This window comes from Furipterus horrens, unplaced genomic scaffold, assembly GCF_987537825.1.
Source record: "Furipterus horrens unplaced genomic scaffold, mFurHor1.1.pri manual_scaffold_5, whole genome shotgun sequence".
In the NCBI taxonomy this organism is placed as follows: domain Eukaryota; kingdom Metazoa; phylum Chordata; class Mammalia; order Chiroptera; family Furipteridae; genus Furipterus; species Furipterus horrens.
Window position 1 is genome coordinate 181273476 of NW_028327175.1, and position 25122 is coordinate 181298597.

At 35.8% G+C, this 25122-nt stretch overlaps 1 protein-coding gene across 6 annotated transcripts in view; it reads left to right on the plus strand.

Annotated features, from left to right (window-relative positions):
• Positions 1-25122, plus strand: part of BTRC (beta-transducin repeat containing E3 ubiquitin protein ligase) — a 179767-nt gene that overhangs the window by 105556 nt on the left and 49089 nt on the right. For all 6 annotated transcript variants that reach the window (XM_090278436.1, XM_090278438.1, XM_090278435.1 and 3 more), the window contains one exon: positions 9851-9940. In XM_090278436.1, the coding sequence (XP_090134562.1) occupies positions 9851-9940 (90 nt within the window). The remainder of the gene's footprint in view (positions 1-9850; positions 9941-25122) is intronic.

The following is a 25122-nucleotide window of genomic DNA, read 5'->3' on the forward strand; positions in this document are numbered from 1 at the left end:
ATGTTCTTATATAAAGCTTTTCTGATAAACATGTTGAATATGTTTCATGTGCTTATTTGCTATTCAGATATTTTCTTTTGTGATGTTTCTGAGTTTTTTGTCATTTGAACAAATTGCTTTGTCTCTCTTCTTATTGAGTTGTAGAACTAAACTGTACTGAGTTCTAGATACCAGTCCTTTGTCAGATATGTGTGTTCTGAATATTTTCTCACAGTCTGTTTTGCTTATTTATTCATGGTATGTTTTGATAAATTTAATTTTTGAATGAAGTCCATCAATCAGTTCTTACCCTATGATTGTGAATATATTCCTCTAGAAGCTTGATTAGTTTTAGCTTTTGGTTTTACTTTTAAGTATCTGGTTCATCTCAAATTAATTCTGATGTGTATTATGTAAATTTGGGATTATTTTACCAATGCTATTTTTTTTGCAATTAACTTTATTTTCCTTGTAATAACAAAGATAGAAACATCCCTCTGCTTTTTTATTCAGCTGTTTTATCAGCATTGTTGAAAGACTTTCTTTTCCCCATTGAATTACATGGCGCCTTTGTCAAAAATCATTTGGCTGTACAAGTAGCTGTATTATTGGCTATATACACCTATTTCTGAACCTCCTAGAGAAGAATGAGGCTGCTGTTTGATCAGAGCAAAAGGCGACAGTGGCTGACACATTGACCAACTTCTACTTCAATTTCCTACATAACACTCTTGTTTTTAGAGGTGTCTGTCCTTACACCAAATACAGTCAGCCCTCAATATTCCTAGGCTCTGCATCTACTGGTTCAGCCAACCGCAGATCAAAGACATTTGAGGAAAAACGTTATGTTGTTGCTGATGGGTCTACCTAGTGAGGCCTGCAGTGGTTTCATCTATACTGAACATGCACAGACTTTGTCCTTAACATTATTCACTAAACTATATAGTATAACAGTTATTTACATAGTATTTACATTGTATTGGTTGTTAGAACTAATCTAGAGAAGATTTAAAGTATGTGGGAGGATATGTATATGTTATATGCAAATACCATGCCATTTTGTTTATTTATTTATTTGATTTGTCAGCTGAGTATTTATTTTTTTTAAGTATATTTTCTTGATTATGCTATTACCGTTGTCCCAATTTTTCCCCCTTTGTCCTCCTCCGTGACTCCCCTCCCTTAGTTCATGTCCCTGGGCTGTGCATATAAGTTCTTTGGCTTCTCCATTTCCTATATTATTCTTAAAGTCCCTGTCTGTTTTGTACCTACCAATTTGTGCTTCTTAACCCCTGACCCTTTTCCCTCATTCTCACTCTTCCCCCTCCTCACTGATAACCCTCCACATGATCTCCATATCTATGATTCTGTTCCTATTCCAGTTGTTTGCTTAGTTTGTTTTTGTTTTTTAGATTTAGTGGTTGATAGTTGTGAGTTTGTTGTCATTTTAATGTTCATAGTATTGGTCTTCTTTTTCTTAAGTAAGTCCCTTTAACTTTTGATATAGTAATGACTTGGTGATGATGAACTCCTTTAGATTTACCTTGTCTGGGACGCACTTTATCTGTTCTTCCATTCTAAATGATAGCTTTGCTGGATAGAGTAACCTAGGTTGTAGGTCCTTGCTTTTCATCACTTTGAATACTTCTTGCCAGTCCCTTCTTACCTGCAAAGTTTCTTTTGGGAAATCAGATGATAGTCTTAATGGGAACTCCTTCATAGGTAACTCTCTGCTTTTCTCTTGCTTCTTTTAAGATTCTCTCTTTATCTTAAACCTTTGGCATTTTAATTATGATATGTCTTGGTGTGGTCATCTTGGTGAGTTCAATTTGTTTGGGACTCTGTGCTTCTTGGACTTTGTATGTCTCTTTCCTTCGCCAAATTATAGAAGTTTTCTTTCATAATTTTTTCAGATAAATTTTCAATTTCTTCCTCTTCCTCTTCTTCTTCTGTCATTTCTATGATTCAGGTGTTGGCACTTTTGGAGATGCTCCAGAGTTGTCTTATTCTCTCCTCCTTTTTTTGAATTCTTGTTTCTTCATTCTGTTCTGGTTAAATGTTTATTTCTTTCTTGTGTTTCAAATCATTGATTTGAACCCTGGCTTCCTTCCCTTCACTATTGGTTCCCTGTGGGTTTTTCTTTTCTTCACTTAGTGTAGCTTCCATTTCTTCCTTTATGCTTTTGCCGTACTCAATGAGTTCCCTGAGCACCTTTATCACCAGTATTTTGAAGTCTGCATCTGATAGGTTGGCTATCTCTGTTCCATTTAGTTCTTTTTCTGGGGTTTTGTTCTGTTCTTTTATTTGAACCATATATCTTTGTCCCCTCAGTTTGGCAGCCTCCCTATGTTTGCTTCTGTGTATTAGGTAGAGCTGCTTTAACTTCCTGTCTTAGTGCACTTGTTAAGTTGTATGGGGCAGAGTCTTAAGTATTCACGGGAGTAGGGAAACCCCCTTCATCGCTTTGTGGCTCTCTATGTGGGGGAGGGGTTGTAGAGGGGACAATGCTACCACCTGGCTGCTGGAGGCTTGCTTGGTGCTTGCCCCATTTCCAGTCACTTCACCTCTTTCCCATATGTGACTGGCGCCCTTCTGGTCGTTGCCCTGGTGGTGGTTCCAGATGAGTGAGTTTATGTACATTCTAGGACTGTAAGCCCCTTAAACAGACTCTCCTGAGAGATCAGCAGTTTCTTCCACCATCCCAACCCCCACTGGTTTTTACAGCCAGAGATTGAGGCTTTATTTTCCCGGCATTGGCACTCTGGACTGTGTGGTCTGGCCTGAGGCTGGGATCACTTGCTCCCAAGGTATCTCTTCCGATTTTTTATCTACCACAGATGAATGCAGGACTTCCCGTTCTGTCAGCGACTGCCTTCACACCATGTCCTCTCCACCTCAGCTACCCATCTCCACCCCTCCTACCTGTCTGGATGAATGTGGCTTCTTTAGATCCTTGGTTGTCGAATTTCCATACAGTTCAATTTTCTGGCAGTTTTGGGTGTTTTTTGTTTTGAGGTTAGTTGTAATCTAATTCTTTAATGGGATTGAGTTCTCTTTTGAGTAGAAGTTCCCTTTTATTCCTGCCTTGCTTAGATTTTTAAAAAAATTATGAATGGGTGTTTAATTTTGTCAAATGCGTTCTCCTGTTTTATGCTGTTACTATGGTGAATTACATTAATTGACTTTAATAAGAATTTTTGTATCTGTGTTCCTAAGGAATATGTAGTTTTCTTTCTATTTTTTTCTGTCAGGTTTTGGTGTCAGAGCTATGCTAACATCCTAAAGTGAGTTGAGAAGTCTTTACCTCCTCCTCTATTTTCTAAAAGTGTTTGTGTATGATCTTGGTATTATTTCATTCTTAAAACTTAATATAATTCACCAGTGAAATCATTGGGATAGAAGTTTTTTTTTTTGTGGTGGAAAGAATTTAAATCTTTTAAAATTTATGTGGAATGATTTTTAATAGCAATTTCAATTTTTAATAGGTATAGAGCTGTTCAGATTTTCTCTTATTGTGTCAATTTGAGTAACTTGTATTTTTTTAGGAATGTGTAACACATTGCAATCAATAATATCTTTTATTTTAATATTAAGATTATTCCATATTAAGATAATCAGTGCCCCTCTGACATATCTTCATCATTCCTTGAATATTTCCAGGTTCATTTTGTATTTTCCTTTTCTAATCCTGAAGTCAGCCATTTCTCCAGGGAGCTGTGGTTCCTTTTAGTGCAGAATGGTATTGAGAAGCCAAGATTTAAGCATTAACTTCTACTTTACACCTATTTTTATATATTTTTGAAAACCATGAGTTCACATTAATACTTCTAATTCTAATCCAATACCACAGCCTGTTCTAGATTTCTCCCTTTTCACAATTTGTAATTCTTTTTTCTAATTGTAAGAAACTTGGTTTGAGAGTTTTCTTTTTCTTTCAGCACTAAAAAAATGTTGTCTTTTAGCCTTCCTTGTTTTGGTAAAAAGTCTGCCACTATTTATATTGTTGCAGAATTACTTTTTCTTTTGGCTGCTTCAAGGTTTTGTCTTTGTGGTTTCAGCAGTTTTTACTGTGTTGGACCTAAATTTTGTTTTCTTTGTATTTAATCTCCCTGGAGTTTGCTGATCTTAGATTAGTAAACCAGTGGTTTTCACCAAATTAGAGAAATACTTCATCACTATTTTTATATATATTTTTGTGTCTCCAAGTAAACATATGTTAGATTATTCAAAATTGTCCCACAGATAACTGAGATTCTGTGTATTGTTTTGTTTTAGTTTTATTGTTTCTTTTTCTCACTGTGTTCTTCAGTTTAGATCATTTCAATTTATCAGTCTTTAATTTCAGAGACCTTTTCTTCTGCCATCTCCAATCTGTTTTTAAGCACATCCAGCACATTTTTAATTTCAGATAATATGCTTTTTAATTCTAGAATTTCTATTTAGTTTATTTTAGGTTTTCATTTTCCTGGTGAAAATTTTCATCTCAAAATTTTCATTGTGACCATATTTTTCATTTAAGTTGTTGAACGTATTTGTTATAGCCTCTGTAGAGCCTTTATGTGCTGATTCTTACAACTAGATCTTCTCATGGTCATATTCTGTTTATCTCTTTGTTTTCTTGACTATGGGTCCATTTATTTTCTTATGTATAGAAGTTTTTTTATTATTATATAGTGGGCATTATAGATGATTCATAGCAGAGACTATGGATTCTTTTATCTCCACTGATTAACTTTCTGGCTGATAATTGTGACTTCATAGATTTTGGTTTTGCATCCATTAGGGCAAGTGTGTTTTGATTATGCCCTTAATCCTACAGCAGATCTCTTAGTCCTAAGGCTTAGTCTTTATGCAGGGTCTTTCTAAGTTTTCAGTGGAAAGCCCCTCTAATTTAGTAAGAGTCAAATTATAAACTCTATCTCCCCTCGTGGGCAGCAGCTAGAATCTCTGCTCAGATCTTTTAGTCTTGCAACTGTTACTTTCCATTGGAATCCTTGGAGTCTCTCAGTCATGTATGTAGCTTGGAGGTTAGCCATGGATTTGAGGGGAATTTATTTCCTCCCCCTTGGTTTTTCCTATTTTCTGTGGTTTCTCTTCTCAATTTCCAGCCATTATGGTAGCCCTGAACTTCATCCTCTGACATCTCAAGCTAATAAACTGTGGCTTTCTAACTGAATTTTAGTCATGTTGTACAAAGTGGGCTGTTGAATAGTACCCTTGGAGATAAAGCACATAAACATGGACCTTACCCAGAGGGTTATCCTCTTTCAAAGTCAACCAATTCTTCCCCCTAGTTTCTTCTTACTTTAGGTCAATCTCCTGCCTTTAAGTAGTTATTTTAAAATCTTTCTATGGCCTTGGCTGGGTGGCTCAGTTGGTTGGATTATCATCCTATACACCAAAAGGTTGCAGGTTCAATTCCCACTCAGGACACATACCTAGGTTGCAGGTTCAGTTCCCAGTCAGGGCATGTACAGGAGGCAACCAATCGATGTTTCTCTCTTACATCAATGTTTGTCTGTCTGTCTGTCTCTCTCCCTTCCCCTCTCTCTTCCTCTATCTCTAAAATCAACAAATATCCTTGGGTGAGGAAACTTTTTTTTAACCTTTTTTTCTATGTCTTATAATTATTATCTTAAAGAGGTTAATTTAATGCAAACATTTCTACCATTATTGGGACCATTTTTTTTGGCTTAAAATTTTATTTCATTAAATATGTACCAATTATTGCATAAATGTCTTTTAAAACCACATTTATCGCATAAGTGTGTTTTTAAAAATCGTGTGTTGTCTGTACATGAATAGTAAATGTGGTATTAGTAGTTACAAAATAAGTACTGATCCCTGAATCCAGAATATAAATGTGCCAGCAACCCTATTAACTAATGTCAAATAATCCAACTTATTTTTTTTAATATGTTTTGAAATAATTTCAACTTAAATGATATAAGAATAAAACAGTTATGTGGGTTTATTTTTACAAGTTAACTTGTTTAAATGGAAAACCAACACAGACCCACCCACTCTGGGAATAATGGCCAGGGCAATAGCTAGAGGGATGCCAGTCCCATATGGAAGTGGGAGAAGTGTCTGGAAAAGGGGCAAGTGCTGGGCAAGCGGGATTGTTCCCTCTCAGACCCCTCCCCCACATACAGCGCCACAACGTGGTGAAACAGGTCGCCCTGTACTGACGAATCCCTAAGGCTCTGCCCCTTACAACGTAACGGGAGTGACAGCTCTACCTAAGACACAGAGGCAAACAAACACAGAAGCCTGTCAAGATGAGGAGACAGAGAAGTATGACCCAAAAGAGTGAACGGATCAAGGTTCCAGTGGGAGAACTAAGTGATGAGGAGATAGCCAACCTAACAGATGAGGAGATAGTCAACCTAACAGACACAGAATTCAAACCACTGGTGATAAAGATGCTCACAGGCTTGACAGACATGCTTGAGTACGGCAAACGCGTAAGAGAAGAAGTGAAGGCTATGCTAAGTGAAACAATGGAAAATCCACACAAAACCAATGGTAAAGGGAAAGAAATTGGGGTGCAAATCAATGATTTGGAACACAAGGAAGACAAAAACAGTCAACCAGTGCAGAATGAGGAAACAAGAATTGAAAAAAATGAGGCGAGGCTTGGGGACCTCTGGGACAACTTTAAACGTGCCAACATCCGAATCATGGGGTTGCCAGAAGGAGAAGAGGAAGAGCAAGAAATAGAAAATTTATGTGAAAAAATAATGGAAGAAAACTTCCCAAATTTTGCGAAGGAAATAGACATACAAGTACAAGTCCAGGAAGCACAGAAAGTCCCGGACAAGCTGGGCCCAGAGGGGACCACACCAAGACACATCATGATTAAAATGCCAAAGGTGAAAGACAAAGAGAGAATCCTAAAAGCAGCAAGAGAGAAGCAGAGAGTTGCCTACAAAGGGGTGCCTATAAGACTGTCAGCTGATTTCTCAAAAGACACTTTGCAGGCAAGAAGGGACTGGCAAGCAGTATTCAATGATATGAAAAGCAAGGACCTATAACCAAGATTACTCTATCCAGCAAAGCTGTCATTTAGAATGGAAGGGCAGATATGTGCTTCCCAGACAAGGTAAAGCTAAAAGTGTTTATCATCACCAAGCCATTGTTATATGAAATGTCAAAGGGACTTACTTAAGAAGAAGAAGATCAAAACTATGAACATTAAAATGACACAAACTCGCAACTATCAACAACTGAATCTAAAAAATAAAAACAAAGTCCAACTAAGCAAACCAGAATAGGAACAGAAACATAGTTATGAGGATCGTTTGGAGGGTTATCAGCTGGGAGGGAGAAGGAAGAGAAATGGGGAAATGGTGCAGGGATTAAGAAGCATAATCGGTTGATATAAAATAGACATGGAGAAGTTAAGAATAATATAGGAAAAGGTGAAGCCAAAGAACTGATATGCATGAGCCATTGACATGAACTAAGAGGATGTGGGATTGTTGGAGGAAAGGGGAGTACTGGGCAGAGGGGAGCAAAGGGGGAAAAATGGAACTACTGTAACAACATAATCAATAAAATATACTAAATAAATAAATAAATGGAAAACCAATTTTATATCTTTTTCTGTTTTTTAAACTTTATTTTTGTCTGCCTATTCTCTTCCCAAATAATGATAATTGACCAAAAATGAATTATTTATAATATTTGCAACCATTGCTGTTATAAATAAATGAATAAATAAGTAAATTGGCAAAGAAGTCATAGCTCTTCCTTACAGAAAAATTCAAGTTAATAAATATACAAGAAAAGGGAGAGATTTAAAAATGACCAGTAGAACACCATAGTAAATATTACCATAGGCAAGATCCAGCAACAAATGCTAAAATTAGTGGGCAAAGTTGAAGCAGAAAAATAATACTTGTATTTCCCCTAATATTTAGTAATTCCCAAAGAAGAAATAATAAACTTATAATTGAAAATCTTGGCAGACACAATGTTAGGCAAATGATCAAGGTTAACATCATCAGAACACACCTCCTGACTTGATACAGTGAGATAGGCACATCACCTCCATGTTATCCTTCCTAGTAATGAATAACCTCAATCTGATAATAAGAAAACATGAGACAAAGCCAAATTGAGGGACAGTCCATAGATTAATTAATTAGTAGTCTTCAAATGTGACAGCCTTGAAAGATGAGAAATATTAACAGATTAGAGGAGACTAAGGAGACATGACAACTGAATGCAATGTGGGATCTTGTATTAGATCCTAAACAGAAAAAGGGCATTCATTAGTGGGAAAAGTGGTAAAACTCAAGTTCTTTATATTGTGCCACATTAATTCCTTAGTTTTGATAACAATGTTCTGTAGTTGTGTAAGACATTCATTCACATAAGGGAAAGTTGGGAGAAGAGCATACAGAAACTCATAACTATTTTTGCAACTGTTCTGTTCTAGAATTTTTTTTATTGAATTTTTTTCCTATTGTTAGTTTTAAGAAATTACCTGTGTCTTCAGATTTTTCTCTCCAATTTCAACACACATATTTATATCAGTAGTTCTCAAAGAATGTTCCTAAACCAGCAGCATTAATGTCAACTGGAAACTTGTTAAAAATGCAAATTCTCAGAAGCTCTGGGATGGGGCCTAGCAATCTGTGTTTTTACAAATCCTCCAGGTGATTCCAATGCTTGCCAAAGTTTGAAGACTATGATTTATACCATCAGGAAAAGCTTAAGACTAAAGGGAAACATTTTAATGAATATTTTGGCCAGTTAATATTTGCTTACCATAAAGTATAATCTGTTTTCTTTTTAATTGTGGTAAAATACATGTAACATGTTAGTCATTTAAAAATGTATAATTCATTGGTATTAAATACAGTACCTTCACATTGTTGTATAACCATCACCACCATTATCCCCATAACTCTTTTCATCTCACAAAACTGAAACTCTGTACTTGTTAAACAATAACTCCCCGTTCTCCTCTTCTCCTGGTTCCTGGCAACCCCTATTCTACCTCTGTCTCTATGATTTTGACTATTTTAAAGATACAAGTGGAACCATACAGCATTTATCTTTTATGATGGGCTTATTTCACTGAGCCTAATGTTCTCAAAGTCCATTTATGTTGTAGTACATGTCATAATTTACCTTCCTTCTTAAGGCTGAAAACTATTCCATTGTGTGTATATGCCACGTTTTGCTTATCCTGTAACCAACCCATCAATGGATACTTGGGTTGCTTCCACATTTTAGCTTCTATAATACACAATGTACAAGTATACTTTCAGGATTGTTTTCAGTCCTTTGGGGTATATACCCAGAAGTGGAATTGTTGGGTCATATGGTAATTGATTTTTAATTAACTACCACCATACTGTTTTCTACAATGGCTGTACCATTTTTACATTTCCACTGACAGTGCACAATGGTTCCAGTTCCTCCGTATCCTCGCCAACACTTGTTTTCTGTTTTTTGTTGTTCTTTTGCTAATACTCATCCTAATGGATGTGAAGTGGTATCTTATTACAGTTTTGATTTGTATTCCCCTCATTATTAGTGACTTTGACCATCTTTTCGTGTGCTTGTTGTTCATTTGATAGTCCTTTGCCCAATTTTGAATAACTAATACCCTGACATTCCCATATATTCAGTGAACCACTGCTGCTCATATACTTGTTCATGGGCACCTAAATGGCTTTTGTGGGCTTTTCTTTCTTTGCTTTCCACTGTCTACCTTGTCCCTCAGCGCTCACAAATCTGGAACTTACATATAAGATCTGTGTGTTGATTTTAGAGAATTAGGGCAGAATTTGAAAACTGTATGTGATAGTATTTTAACATTTAAACCTGTTTCCTAAAACAATTCTCTTTACAGACTTATAATAGCTGTGCCAGAATCTGCTTAAACCAAGAAACAGTATGTCTAGCAAGCACTGCTATGAAGACTGAAAACTGTGTGGCCAAAGTAAGTAATATTACCCAATGTATATTATACCACATCAGAACAATGCTTATCTATATACATCTTCACTCACTATTGCTACTGCAGAGTCTTCAGGATTTTATATGTAAAATAGAGTACAGCAGGCATCATTTCATCCAAAAACTTAGATTGCAAGTTGGAATCCCTATCTCTTCAACTGCAATGGAATTTTTCAACTATGTATTTTGGTCACACTTTGCTCTAAATTACATTCGTTGCTTGATACTAGTTTTGGATTATCACAAATAAGTAAGGTTTGTGTAAGAAAATACACAATTATTTTTGTAATTTTTTTCATGGTTTTAAATGTAATTAAGTAGAGTGTACACCATTGCAAAGATTTTGAAATATACTATAGAAAATCCAATTATTATATCACTGTTATGATTTATTAAGTGGCCTACTGGTAGTGTTACAGAGCAAACCTGTCTACAGGTTCCATTAGTCCCATCTGGGGTCGCCAAAACTGTTACAGAGCAAAAGGGGGTTCTTTCACGTGGCGCCTTGGTGTAAAACCCAACAACTAGTGTTGAGGAAAACAGGTCTTTATTTACAATATTCCAACCTGGGGAGGGCAGTGAGCACCTCAGCTCAGAGTCCTGTTCTCCCACAGGACCCAGCACTTCCCTTGCTCCCCAAAAGGCTAGAAGCCAAAAACGTGCCCAGAAGTTCCCCATCCCTTATCTGTCAGCTGTCTCCTTCAGGATCTGGGGTACGATGTCATCAGCCTCTGTATAATAGTCCAGGAAAACACGTGCCATGTTGCACTGGATCACGCATGGTTCTCCCTTTGCCCTTTCAAAGCTGCATGATGTTCTCTCCTTCCTTTCAGAGCCGCATGGAAATCCTTAGCTAAAATGTCTGCCACCTGTTTTTAAAACCCTGACTGCGTCCTCTGACGCAGTGGGTATGGTAACCAGTTCTGACCATTCACGGTCAAAACCCCTCCCATCTTCTTGGGGCCTTAGAAGAACCAAAGTCATTTGCATAACTGAGACACTAAGCTTCTAGCCATAGTCATACAAAGGCATCTTAAAAGTTGTTCCCTTTTCCCCATCCCCCAACCCACAGGCTCTGGGGATTTTTGGAGACCCCCACTCTGTAACAGTAGGAATATCCCCTTTGGTGATCTTGATCTAAGTGGACAAATATATTTAAATCTTGCATATGACCTACCTCTTTCTCATGTATAAATGTGTGCCATATCTGTAGCCTAGATACAAAAAATAATCTTACATATTAGAAATCTTACAATCTAATAATCGTATCAACTATGACTCAGTTTTCTAAGTATCTCAAATTAATCAGCAGCCTTGACCTAAATTTAGATATCAGTCATTTTGATTATTCCAAGAATAAGTAAAATTCCAATATGGAATTTTTTCCAGTGTGCCTTCAATAACTCTTTTGTCACTGTTACAATGTTTCCTACTTAACTACTTTAAGTTTAATCTATTGTATTATACACTTAGGCTTTCAATTACTTACTGTTATTATTAGAGCCAGGGCTGATATCATGCAGTTTCCATTCTTTGCTACAAAAATCCAAGGACAGCAGTATTTTTTAAATTATTTTTATCTTATTTCTTAAAACATGCAGTGGTTTCTAGACCTACTTTATCAGTTGAAAATGTATTCTAAAAAATACAACCAATGGAAATGATCCATATAAGAAATGTCAGAATTTATTAAAAATTAGAGTTTAAAAAGATAGTCATTTAAGTGTCTCTTAAATTAGAATGCCTTAATGATCTGCTGTAAAATATAAATATTATAAATTATATATATTTCATTTTTCAGTAATTTAGTTACAACTAGCAAGTACTGATTGACCCCATTTTATATTCAGCATTTGTACATTGAGATGGGGAGCCAGTTATTTGGGCCTTTTAAAAAAATCTGTCTCCTTTTTTGGCCATGCTGCTCTCAGTTTCATCACAAGTGGGTGACTTCTGGCTAAACAAGGTAAAATCTTAACATGAGCACCGATCCAAGGACAGGGTGACGATTTTAATGAGTTTCATTGAGAGCTGGCCAAGAGAGCATCTGTTCCTTTTGTTTTCTCCATACTTTGTAAGCCAGGATCTCTAAGCTACGTAGTTATGTTGGTTTGTGTCTATGGTGTGGTGGTGGGTTTGTTTGTTGTTTTTTTCTCTCTCCCACCCTCTACTTCTGTGGTGCATGGTTAGAAATCTTCTGGCATCTGGCATAATGGCGTAATTTCTTTTATACTCTTGGGTGAAGAAATAAGTTTGCTCGTTGCTGCTCATCAGTCTGTTTCCTTTGCACCCAGATGGTGACCCTATTACCCCATTCTTGCTTATTTTAACATTATTCTGACATCTATATCTTTTCCTTGATTTCTTAAGTACCCTAATTTAATAATGATTTCTATCATTTTCTACTGAAACCCGTCTAATTTTCTGGTTCCTTTTATTGGCCCACATCCTGTCTTCTGGTTAATTTCTTCAGAGTTGAGTCAAATAAACAGTTGATTAATGGCAAATAAAAAACATGTAGCTGAATTGTTTTTCTTGCAACAGCCTTCACTGAGATACTAATAACACGGGAATAAGAAAATAATTTTCGCTTTTTTATTTACGTGTGTTAGTGTATTTAATGATTCTGTGCTGTTCCCATTGGCCTCATTTATTACTTGACTTTTAAAAGGTAATGACTTGCTACTATTTTTGTAAGTCTGCAAGCTTGTCCCTATTTCCTGCTCTTCACCTTTAGCCCTTAACTGAATAGTTTCATCTGCTACACTTGATATGGCTACAGTGGTTTTTAACTTGGTACAAGTGTCTATTAATGATTCAGATTGTATTCCAAAGTGGCCTTGAATGTCCGGCCATCTCCATCTGAGAGCAACTATCGTATGGTAATATCAACCATTTTTGGCTCTAGTTCAAAGCATTCAATTTTGGTAGGAGTGACTTTGGTTTGGGCGGAGATAATAATGTAAAACCTTATATTGAGTACTGTTTATATGCGTTTTAGAGAAAACTTTTAATACCAGCTATTCCCTTAAAAACAGCAATGTTGTTATGTTTGGACCCCTATAGTTACATTGTATGTCATTGCCAGAAAGATCTTACAATAAATGATTTACAATAGGCCTATGCAAAGTGACCCATTAGTCTTCTTTAGAATATAAGGAAACAAAGTTTTAAGACAAACTGTAGCCACCCTAGGTTAATAATAATCTTCTGAATCTCTAACTTGAAGAGTGAGGCCTAAAAAAAGATTTAAAAATAAAAATGGAGGAGGTGGTCATTTTATCAGGATAACTTAATCAAAGTAATATTTGGAGGCACTGAAATGTCTTTTGTTTTCTTCCAAAGCCTTTCTTCTTACTAATTATAACCCTGTATTTCATGAGATTTGTGTTTGAAACATGATTAGCTTTGTATTTATTGTAGCTTTAAAAAGATAGTAATTATTGACTGCCAACTTAATCTTTAAAAAATCAATAATTACATTGTATCTACTTGTCAACCTTCATGATTTTTTTTAATTGGTAAAGAAAACTAATGGAAAATGAAGAGCATTAATTATTTGTTATTTTTAAATTGACTTTATTTAAGTATTACTGAAAAGTTTGGTTTCAGGTTTTTCCCTAATTTACCCTCACACACCCACAGTTAAAATTGAGTTGTTTGGACATATCTACCTAGATTCCTGTTCAGGTAGGAATAAGTATTGCCTATGTGTTTGGAAAACAAACCACTTCAGTAGTTCTTTGTAGATGTTCTGTATTGTCGTAGTTGTTGTTTGTTGTTACTGTTTTTTACTTGAGACTAATAATCTCTTTGCAACTGACTGAGACAGAAAAATGTGATGTTCCTTTCCATTCACTCCAGATTTTGATAGAAGACTTGTTTTATTTATTTCCAAAATTATATCCGCAGGAAACAAGCTGTTTAAATTCAGATTATGCTGAAGCAAAATGGTCTTGGTATGAGAAGCAACGTGCTGTTTTATGAGCACAGAGTCCCTTTTCTCATAACTGATTGATAGTAAATATTTTCCTGAAGAATTATTGCCAGCCATGAACAGTGCAACTGTTTCACTTTTTTTCTGTGCTGCTTGCTGTACCAGCCATTGTCGGTAATTAAGATCTACAATTCACAATGCAGACGTTTGCACTTCCTCTGGGTCTGCGCTATTTATAAGGCATTTCAGCTGTTCAGAGTTTCTTTTGAGTTTTAAACTACATGTTAACAGGCTTCTTTAATATACTGTTCCACAAGTAGCATGTCAGGTGGTCCATTCTTCACACAACTCCTCTTTTGGGTCTAACAATTAGCTTTGTGGAGAATATACTTAGATTTAACCATATAACTGAGACTGATGTGGTTGGAAAAACTGGAGTGTAACGTGTTATACATTAGGCTTATTGCTAAAGTACAGAAGTAATATTTTTCCTTTCATCTTCAAATGTTCATATGAATTTAATGAGTGTTAATGGTGGGGTGTTACAAAGAGGTTCTGAAAAATATTAGAGTGACTTTTCCAAGTTCACTTTGAAGTAATAATAGAATCAGGGACTGTTGTTATTAGACAAGAGTTTGTATGTTTATCAGATTAAGGATACAAGAATACATAACCTTCTAGATGTACGTGATATTTAGGAATACAAAGGACACCAAAATGGATCAGATTGACTGCACATTTGTTGTGTAATCAGCTTTAGGGACCCTAAGTAGCATGCCATTGGAGAAGAAAACAGACAGGATTCCTGATCTGTATTAAAATTGGTAAGGTTTCAACTATTTCAAGAGAGTTGGGTTTGTTTGTTTTTTTTTAAGAAGCCCAGACCCCAGTGAGAATCTTCATGAATTATGTCTGAGAGTCAGAATAACTATTTGCACAGTCTCCTTGCTACCTGCATTCATTGTTAAACATACAAGAGAAAGAAACAAGAAACGGAAAGCTGTTGACAAAATATGTTTAAAACTTTGCACTGAGTGGAGATCAGACTGGCTGTTTTTAAGCCTGAAGTCAGCTGCATTGATTCTGCCCGTTTGCTGCCAGCATCTTCCAGCAGGGCCGATCTGCGGAGAAAGGCAAGATACGGTTTTCAGTGCTGATTTCCTGGTGGCCCCTTGAATTTAAGTCAGAGCTTATAACAAAGCCTTTCCAAGGCAGTTTTATTTGCCAAAATCTAAAACTTTCTGTAGTTCTTTTGAACTACAGTGTTTCTGTAAACTTTTTTCCTCTGTGAACTCTTTATGAACCTTTTTATTTTTTATTTTTTTTAGCTAGCAGCAGTGGTTCAACTGTTGGGAACCACTGATATATCTGACTGCGATGCTTTAAGATGCTAAAATCTATTCACATTTCTTTCTAGCTAGGGAGCTAATAAGATTGAGTTTGTCTTTGTGGATTGATCTAGATTAGCATGAGATGAGCCCAGTCAGTGTCTTCCTTGGTGAAAAAGGAAAGGTTGGGAGAGAGAGAGGTGACTGAAGAAAGTTCTTTATCAAGAATTGACTGCAGTATTGCCTGCTGATGCATGTCGGATCACCCGCACGGAGAGATCACATGGCTTCTCCAAAAGTCAAACGATCAATTCGCCTCGTTTTGGCTCTGTACTTAATGCACAAACAGTGCGATCTGCGGGGCTGTAATTGCATTGTTAGGGCCAAGGAACAAGCCTGTGCCTTTTCAGCAGACAGCTGGCAGGGAGAGAGGCATGTTGTTAGGAAAGAGAGAGGCAAGGCAAATAAAATTACTGCTAACGCTCAGAGATCGGCAGGAGTCCTACTTGCCTAATCTTACCGGTGGGAGCAAGCGGCTGTTGTAATCCAATTATAGCAGCATAAGCAATTTGTTAGACACTCCGCATAATGTAACAATTTCCCAATAAACTCTGACTTGTAATAACGTCGGCAAGAGTCCGCATAAATCTGCCCGAATGGTGGGGGCTGGAGCGTTCGGCTGGGGGCTTGTAATTGGCGCCATCAGCACGTTTTGCGGAGTGCAGTATGGTGCAGCCTTGTAGTGCAGGAATTTTAAGGAGAAAAGCATGGCACACGTTTCTTAGAAAACAAGAAAAGTGGCCATTAAAAGGGGAGCAGCAAGAAGGGCACACTCTTGCCTTCACATTACCTACAAATCTTAGTGTAGAAGGAAAACAGGAGGAAGCCATGTTCCTTCTAATTCTAGGGGGTCTGGGGCGGGGGGAGCATATGTGGATTAAATTCCTGTATGTAAAATGCATCGGTTTCTATCCTTCCTCAGCCCCTCCGCCCCCCAAATGCTGTTCAGGCAGCATTTAGCTAACGTTTTTACAAAATACTCATAGCTAAGCCAGCCTAGAAATACGAAGTTTAAATCTATTTTCTTCTAGAGTTTAGCTTTGTCTTTATAACAGAAAAATATAGTTTCTTTGTGACCAAGACACATCTTTTAAGGTTACTATCTCAATTGAATATCAACCCTTTCTGAAGACTTCTGTCTCCTGCTTTAAGAAACCATCTCTTACTGAAGGGTTTTAAAACCCAGCTTGTTGTTTGCTTAGCTGCCTTTACTACACTGCCTATTTTCTATTTCTGAAATATATTGTGAATATATGTGGTACTAGGATTAGTAATCTTTCTTGGTGACTACTTACATTGTATAAAAATAGATTTTTAAATTTAAAACTATACTTGTATGATTGTTACAAAAATAATTTTGATTCCTAAGTCATAAAATTTTTGTTTTGGAAAAAATATTTTTTGTTGTGTGGAGAAAATAAAACCTCCATTATTTATTGATTGATTAGCATTTGTAGTCACAGAATAGAGTTTCTTATTTATACGGGGTGTAGGATATGGAGAGTACTCATAGATTTTAGTTAATAAACAGGTTTTCATGCAACTAAATGTGCATTAAATGTCGTCTCCTTTTTTTTATGCCAGCCCAACTCTTCATTGTTGTTCATTTATGTCAAAACCAAGCTTTTGAAATAAGAACAGGATTCTTCAAAATATTATAATGCTCTGGGTATTATTACAATAAATATTTACTTTCAGTATAAACATTTCTTTCTGAAGCAAATGCTGCCTTGTTTGACTGGAGCTGCATCGATAAACTGCAGTACCTCTAATAAAGCCACTCAGTGTCTGGGCTTAACTAATGGCTGATTTTCATGGCTTTGACAGTGAGCTGTGTGCGTTATTTTCTCCTGATATTGTAAAAATAATGAGAGCAAATTAGAACAATCAGTTTACACAGATAGCTCCTGATTGGAGGCGATGGGCAATATGGCAGCAGGTAATCCATCTTCGGGCTCCTGTCACATTAACTTCAGCAGTGTGAAAAGATCAGGTGGGGTAAGCAGGGATCCTGCCCAATCGGAACACTGAAATTAATGAGAAGAGCATTGTTCTGTGATCAACCTTTTAATTAGCAAGACTGGGAATGAAGGGAGTGATGAAGGCAGCTCCACAGCTGCACGATGCCCGGCACAATTCCTGAAAAGGGGGAAAAATGTGTAGGTTTTAACATCACACTTTTCTTGCAGTGTGCAGGTATTGTGTTTCCACTCTAGAGTTGGTTCACAGACTAAGAAATACTGCCTGCTTCCAAGGTAGTGTCACAAATATGGTTGATGTGTTAATAATCTATAGGCTATAATTCTATTGTGGGTCATTTAGGATTTTGATTACCAGCACACTTTCTTTGGCATTGCACTCTGGGTTTTAACTTTTGAATTTTTAAAAATCAGATAACCAGAGAAATTAAAGTTTAAAGTGGTCTGCCTCGTCAACCTACCACCACCCCACCTCTCTAATTTAGTTGCAAGTAGCATGAGAGTTTTCTAGTTTGGAACACTTCTGTCACCTTTTGAGTTACTTAAAATAGGAGCAAAATCCAGGCAAGTAAGCTATAGCATATTTAAATTGTGTTCCTTTCCTGATTCTGTTTATTAGGAAATCTGCTGTTTTGTTTTGTTTTTCCCCCTATGCCATTGACTTCCCAGCATTGGGGGCAGTGTGTTATTTCAATTTATATAATTGAAAATTGAATATTGATGAATGGTATTTATAGGAGGAAGATGGGGTGGGGGGAATCTGTGCAGTAACTGCAACTAAAGGCTGATTTATCCATTTAACATTCAGTTATACTAAAATTATAACCTTGTTAATCATCTTTGTAATATTGGAAAATATGGTATAAGGCTATGGAAGACATTAATGAGCCAAATTTTCTCTACCAAATCAAGTTTTCTAGGCTATAACTTTGGGAAAGTATATGAGGCCATGAGGATTTGTGACATTTTAGGCTTTATGCCTTAACCTTAGTACTTACTATAAAAGCAAGTAATATATTATAGGCTATATAAAGGAATCTAGGTATCTAGATATCTTCCAAAGATATAAATGAATTTATTTTCTTGATATTATCAGTTAACTGACTTAAGCATTTAGTTAAAGTATTAATATATAAAACTCAGTTATTGGTACCATCTGGAGTACAGAATGAGCAGGAAGGAGCCTAAAGTATACTACAAAATATTCAGGTTAAGTGTAAGATTATCTTTTCTCATCATAGGCAATAAGACTTTTTCATAATATGTAACTAATGGTGATTTTAACCTTGCAGTCCTAAGATACTGTACTTAACAGAATGTAAATATAATATCCCTGATATTATATCTCTATGCAAAACTCATAGGACAAAAGCACTTTACTTCCCACCTAGTACCCACCTCACTACCCCTCTTCCCTGCAAAATCTTTAGTATAGCTTTTGAAAGTTTGTCAGAAACCTGAATTTGTTTTTTGTTTTTTGTTTTTACTGATAGTGAACTTTTATTGAAAATATTTATTTAGAGTGAGATGTATCAGTATTTTAGGATCAGTGACTTAATACTAAATAGTCTCTAGGACTTCCCCCTCCATTCTTTAAGAGAATGGTGCTATGTGCATATTAATATTTTAAAGACCACTTGTTAGAATTTCACATGATATTTTTCTACACTTCTTAATCTGGAAGAGAGATTTTTATTCTTATAGCTTGTATGGATTTTTGTGGCTTTTCATTCTCTCTCCTAGATTGACAGTTTCAGAAGCTTGGGCTCATAAGCACTCCATGAATAAATATGTTCTTAGTTATATGGTATAAATAGATCACTTACAAAGCTTGTGAAACTCGAGCTCTCCTTTTGAACCTTTTAGTATCCATGAGCTCAGGATCCATACATGTTAAATTTTATTCTTGTGTCATGACTTCAGTTTATAAGGCAAATGAGCTGTGAATTCAAATGACTATTCTACTCTATACCAAGTCCCTACAAAAACAAATAAAATAGTATTTTTCTCTTTTTTCTATGATATTGAATTCCATTTTACTTAGTGGTCTTGCCAGTATTTGTTCTTGTTGTTAGAGTTCTTTTCCAGTAAGATTTGTTTTGTGAGATAAGTGTTAAAATAGACGTCACCTTTTTGTCCTCTTTTTTTTTTTTTTAAATACTAGTAATTAAGAAATATCTAACTTGCTGAATGATGAAGAAATTCCCTTTCTGATTTCCTAACAGAGCAGACTTACCAAGTCACTTTAAATTCTACAAATCCCGAAGCTTATCAGTAGGGTTCACTTTAGAGAAATTTTTATTAGACTCATCCTTTGGAGTTCACCTTACACCCTTATTTAAAGTTCTTAATGTGGCCCGTGTGGCTCAGTTTGTTGTCATCCCTCAAACTGAATGGTCACGGGTTTGATTCCCACTCAGGGCATGTGCCTGGGTTATGGGTTCAGTCCCTGGTCAGGGCGCATGCAAGAGGCAATTGATCAGTGTTTTTTCTCTCATATTGGTGATTCTTTTCATCTTTCTCCTTCCCTCCCCCTCTCTCTAGAATCAATTTTTTTTTTAATGTAAAGTTCTTAATACATTAAAAACCAGTTGAATCTCTGAGGCTATTATAATCCTTTTTAAGTCCCTGCACCCTTATTTTTAGTTTGGGGATATGTTCCTATATAAGGAATTGAAAAATGTTCATTTTCTTTTTTTGAATCTTCAGGATGGAAGACCTTTACCTTTTTTTTTTTATTATTCTTTTTTCCCATTTTGTACTACTCTAAGTTTGAGGTGTAGAGAGAATACATTAATATTTATTGTCCGTGTTTAGGCACTATAGTGCTAACTATGCGTTATATTTCAATCCTTACATGAACCTGATGAGATGGGTATTACCTTTACTTTACAGATAAGGAACTTGAAGCTTGGAGAAGTTAAACCTTTTTCCAAGTTTTCACATCTCTTAAGTTATAGAGTTAAGTTTTGAAATCAGATCTGTCTGACTTCAGAGTCCTTGCTCTACTACACCTGGTTGCCTTTCCAGTAGTATTTGGAGGTCCTGTGTATCTCTCCTGCCATTATACTTAGTCTCACTCTTAAGAAACACCTTTAGCTTTTTTCCTTTTGATTTCTATAGCATTTATTATTACTGTTGTTATTAGATTTTATTTATTTACCTTTAGAGGAAGAAGGGAGGGAGAAAGAGAGGGAGAGAAACATCAATCTACGAGAGATACATTGACCTGGCCCGCAACCCAGGCACGTGCCCTGACTGGGAATCAAACCAGTGACCTTTCGATTCGTAGGCTGGCACTCAATCCATTCAGCCACACTGGCCAGGGCTGTTTTCTATAGCACTTTTTACATCTAGCAAATGTTATTTATCTCCAGCTCTTTCCCCCACCCCCTCTACTGCTTATAAAATATCTTGTTCTGAGTTAATTGAGCTAAGTACTGTATTCAGAAAACTTAATTGTATCTATTCTGGGTTACCTACTCAGTAGTTCTGCATAACTTTAAGTGCTTAACTCAATAATAATCACCCACCTTATAAACATAGCCCTTAAAGGATCTAAGATGACTTCATGGCTCCATGTTCCGTTGTTCTACATATAAAATGAGTAGAACAGTTAAGTTCAATACTGTTCAAGGGGGTGATTTATACCTTAGTAATTGTTCTAGAAGTTGTTATGGAATACAGATCTCATCTTACTGTCTGTGTTACAATTTACAGTGTAAACATACATTGGCAGTCCTTTTATTCCATAAATTTATTTTTCCTGGTTAAGGTTGGTAATAAATTTTGTCAGTTTAAAAAATGTCCCTTAAGGCTGCAAAACCCAGGCTCTGATTGAACTTCAGTAAATATTTTTATAGTTTTATGCATGCTTCTGGATAGTTTGGTGATTGTGAAAACGTGATGAGGGTTAATAGTTGGACCTTGAAATCCTATTTTAGACAAGAGAGAGGCTTGGGACAGAAGTGAGTGGTTAAAAAGAAATAGGTTCATCAAAAGCAAATTAAACAACAAAAAAACCCCATGAATATTAGAGAGCGTGTGTGTGTGTGTGTGTGTGTGTGTGTGTGTGTGTGTGTGTGTGTGTAAATCTCCCTGGATATTCTCTAATGGAAAGAATAGAAGTTTTTGATAGTTAAGGTTAACATAAATTTCATGCTCAGGCTTGTAAAACTATGTAAGGAGCACTTGCTCACATGGAGCTCTAAGACCATGACAAACAAGAATGTTGAAATATTTCTAAAAGAATGAACATAAATTTAATTATGTTTTATACTTTAGACTTCACTTCTTTAACTTTATCTGTATTTTCTTAGAATATCTAATAGCATTAGAAATTTAATTATAAAGTTGTTGCTTTGAAACTTGGGAGCAAGCCAAAAGGGAAATATAAAGAGAAAACCATGTTTAAAAAGAGATGGTTCCTACAGTGTTAACTATGGAGTGTGTAGCGTGACTCTGTAATGGAATATCATGGCAGGGGGTATAATACTGTAAATAAGATGAATATGCCACTTGTGGATTAATGGGCAACCTAAAGAGTGGCTTTATTTACATCTATGTGTGAGGTTCATTTTCAGTTTGTGTTTTCTCTTATTCTTGTGATTGCAGTACTTACAAACCTGACAGTTTAATTAGGGAACTTTAAAAAAAAATCAGTTTCCTTGAATCCTAATATACACACACACATAAATATATGTGTATATATATAATTTTGGTAGGATTAATATAGTATCATTTTAGATTTTGAAATTGATAGGTTAAAAGAGTTTTCTTTAACTTTTTCTCTGGGTAATACTTAAGGGTTCTGAAATTAAATCCAAGATATATAACTTTTTTATATTTTCTTATAAATGATAAGGAGTAGGTGTAGACATCACATGTATCCAGATTACAGTAGATTATATTTGCAGGGATAGACTTTTGTGGATACGGGACGCTTTTCAAAGGTTTGGTTACTGAGTAATGTAAACTTGAATACATTTGGCCTGGGACACAGTTGAAGTCACTATCTCAACATTAAACCATAAGAACATTTCATAAGGGTAGATTCTAAGTGAGAGCTTAATATAACTATTATTTTTAGTCAGCCGTTTAGCTTGCTGTTGATTGTTGAGTGCTCTTGAAACTTCAAAAGTTTAAAATTTAGACTATTATTTACTTCCTGCTTTCCCTCACTGAAAATGTGTGATAAAAATTACTTATAAAAGCCCTGGCCGCTGTGGCAGTTGGTTGGAGCATCATCCCATACACGGAAAAGTTAGGGGTTTGATTCCCAGTCAGAACACGTTATCTAGGTTGTGGGTACACTGGTCAGGGTGCGTATGGGAGGCAACCAATAGATGTTTCTCTCTCACATCAATGTTTATCCCTTCCTCTCTCTCTAAAATCAGTAAACATCCTATTTTTAAATAAATTTTTAAGTTACTTGTAAAAGAAATTGGATGCAAAAGTAAATTAGAAGTTAGACCCTCAAATCATATATATTGAGTCTGACTAACTTATAAACAAAAAAGTGTAATATATGTTTAAAGTATTAAAACCTAGAGATTGTGTCATCAAATTTGACAGCCTTTTTGCACTGTTACTTATGGCATATTTACAGTATGCCAGACACTGGGCTAAGGGGTTTATATACATTCTCACTTAAATCATCACAATCTCATTAAGCTACAACCCCATTTTATATACAAATAAAATAGAACTCAGAGAGATCAAGCAACTTGCCCAGGGTATGTTATAAAACTGGAATTTGAATGGAGATTGTCTGGCCCATGGCCCGTGGCTTCAACCACTGTGTTTTGTAAATTTTAGTACCCAGAGATTAGGGTAGATGTAGCATATGGGAGGATTATCTAAAAAGTTCACCATGGTGTCTGTTATATATTAACAGTTTATTAACGTGTAGCCACAATTTTGAAAATACAGAGGTAAGCAAATTGGTTATATAAAAATCATGGTACAGCAGTACATTTTAGGTCTGTGTTCTTCTCTTGCACTTACATTATTTTCCTTTTCAGCATTCCATGTGAGATGATAAAAATTAAAAATACCTCAATTAGCAACCACAAAAAAAAATTGTTAATTGAACCTTGTAATCTCCTCTGTTGTCTGTTAGGCTTTTCTTTTCAGGCTTTGATTGTGTGTAATAAAACTGTTGCTTAATTAATGCCAGGTTTCTAAAGCCTTTGGATGCCACGAAAGAGAGTGAAGTGGAGAAAACAAGAGGCAGCATCAAATAGCTTTCCTGTCATGTTAATTTAGACCTGTCATTCTTGTTCTAGTTCATGATACAGGGCTCCCAACAGATACTAGGTGAATTGAAAAAGAAGCAGTAGTGAATCTTGTCTTAGGAGAAACACAACTCATGATTGAGGCTCTCAGTAGGTTAATGAATAAATGTTTTCAGGCAATATTTCACTCCTAGTTTGAGCTGCCCTTGGGATGAATGTGGCCATGTTAATGTGACCAGTAGGCATGATGCAAAACCAAACTAAGTGGTGTATTGGCATCATGGCTTTGTTGTATGTGCAGGAAAGATCCGGGACTAATGTTCAAGGCATACTTCTGCCTTTGGCAGCGGGGTGCTTGTGTGTAACCAAAGCATTAGCGAGGAAGTTGTACTGATTTGTATTGGGTTGGCCAAAAAGTTTGTTTTTTCCATAAGATGGCTCTAGTAGCACTTAGTTGTCTTTAACTTCATTTGAAACCATTTTGTTAGACTGTATTGTGACAACTGTCATATTAGTGTGCATTTAAAAAAAAACAACAGAATTGGTGAATTTTTGTGCAGTCATTTTAATATTGCAATAGAAGAAAATAAGCAACATTTTGACATATTATGCTTTATTATTTCAAGAAAGGTAAAAATACAAAAAAAGATTTGTGCAGTATATGGAGAAGGTGCTGTGACTGATACAACGTGTCAAAAACGGTTTGCGAAGTTTTATGCTGGAGATTTCTCGCTTGACGATGCTCCATGGTCGGATAGACCAGTTGAAGTTGATAGCGAGCAAATCGAGATACTAATTGAGAACAGTCAGTGTTATACCCCACGGGAGATAGCCAACATACTCAAAATATCCAAATCAATAAAGTTATTGGTGAAAATGAAAAATGTGTTTTATTTTACAGAAAAATATAAGCGTACTTTTTGGCTGACCCAATATTATTCTCCATTTAGAATGCTAAAAAAAAAAAAAAGACTGTGGTAAAAATTTCCTTTGGAAACTGCTGGTTTCCTTTAATTATGGGCACCCTTTTGGGGGGATCTGTATGCTAAAAACAGGTTCATAGGAAATTTTGTTTTATAACTCAAAAAATTATTTCTTAATTTTATAATGCAGAATAGTGAATAACATAATATAGTCTTCACTAAAATGAACTTACTTTTAAAGTGACTCTACAGTCTCTTCTTTTTCAGTATCTCATTCTCTCTCCTTAATTCAAGGAACTTATTAGTTATAGTGTTTCTTTTAGGGTGGGGGAGGATGAGAAATGAAGCTCCTTTTATTTCTAGCTGCATTCCCAGATGGTTGTACTACAATCATTGAACTTTTAGAGTCTGCTCAAATTCTGCCTGGAGTGCATAGGATTACAGCATCATATCTAAATTATACTTTATGGCTATATCCATACATGAAATAGACATTGCTGAGTGGAAGCATTGATACCATAATTTCAAATGGTTAAGGTGTCAGTGGAGAAGGGAGTTTACAAGCATGGGAAAAGAGTACAAGCTTCAATTTGAATACGTCTCTATTGTCCAGAGGGTTATTTAATGCTGATAAATACTTGTTTAGAATGGATAGAACTAGGTTAAGTGTTTACAGCCAAACCTTTCTCCTCTCCTCCACCA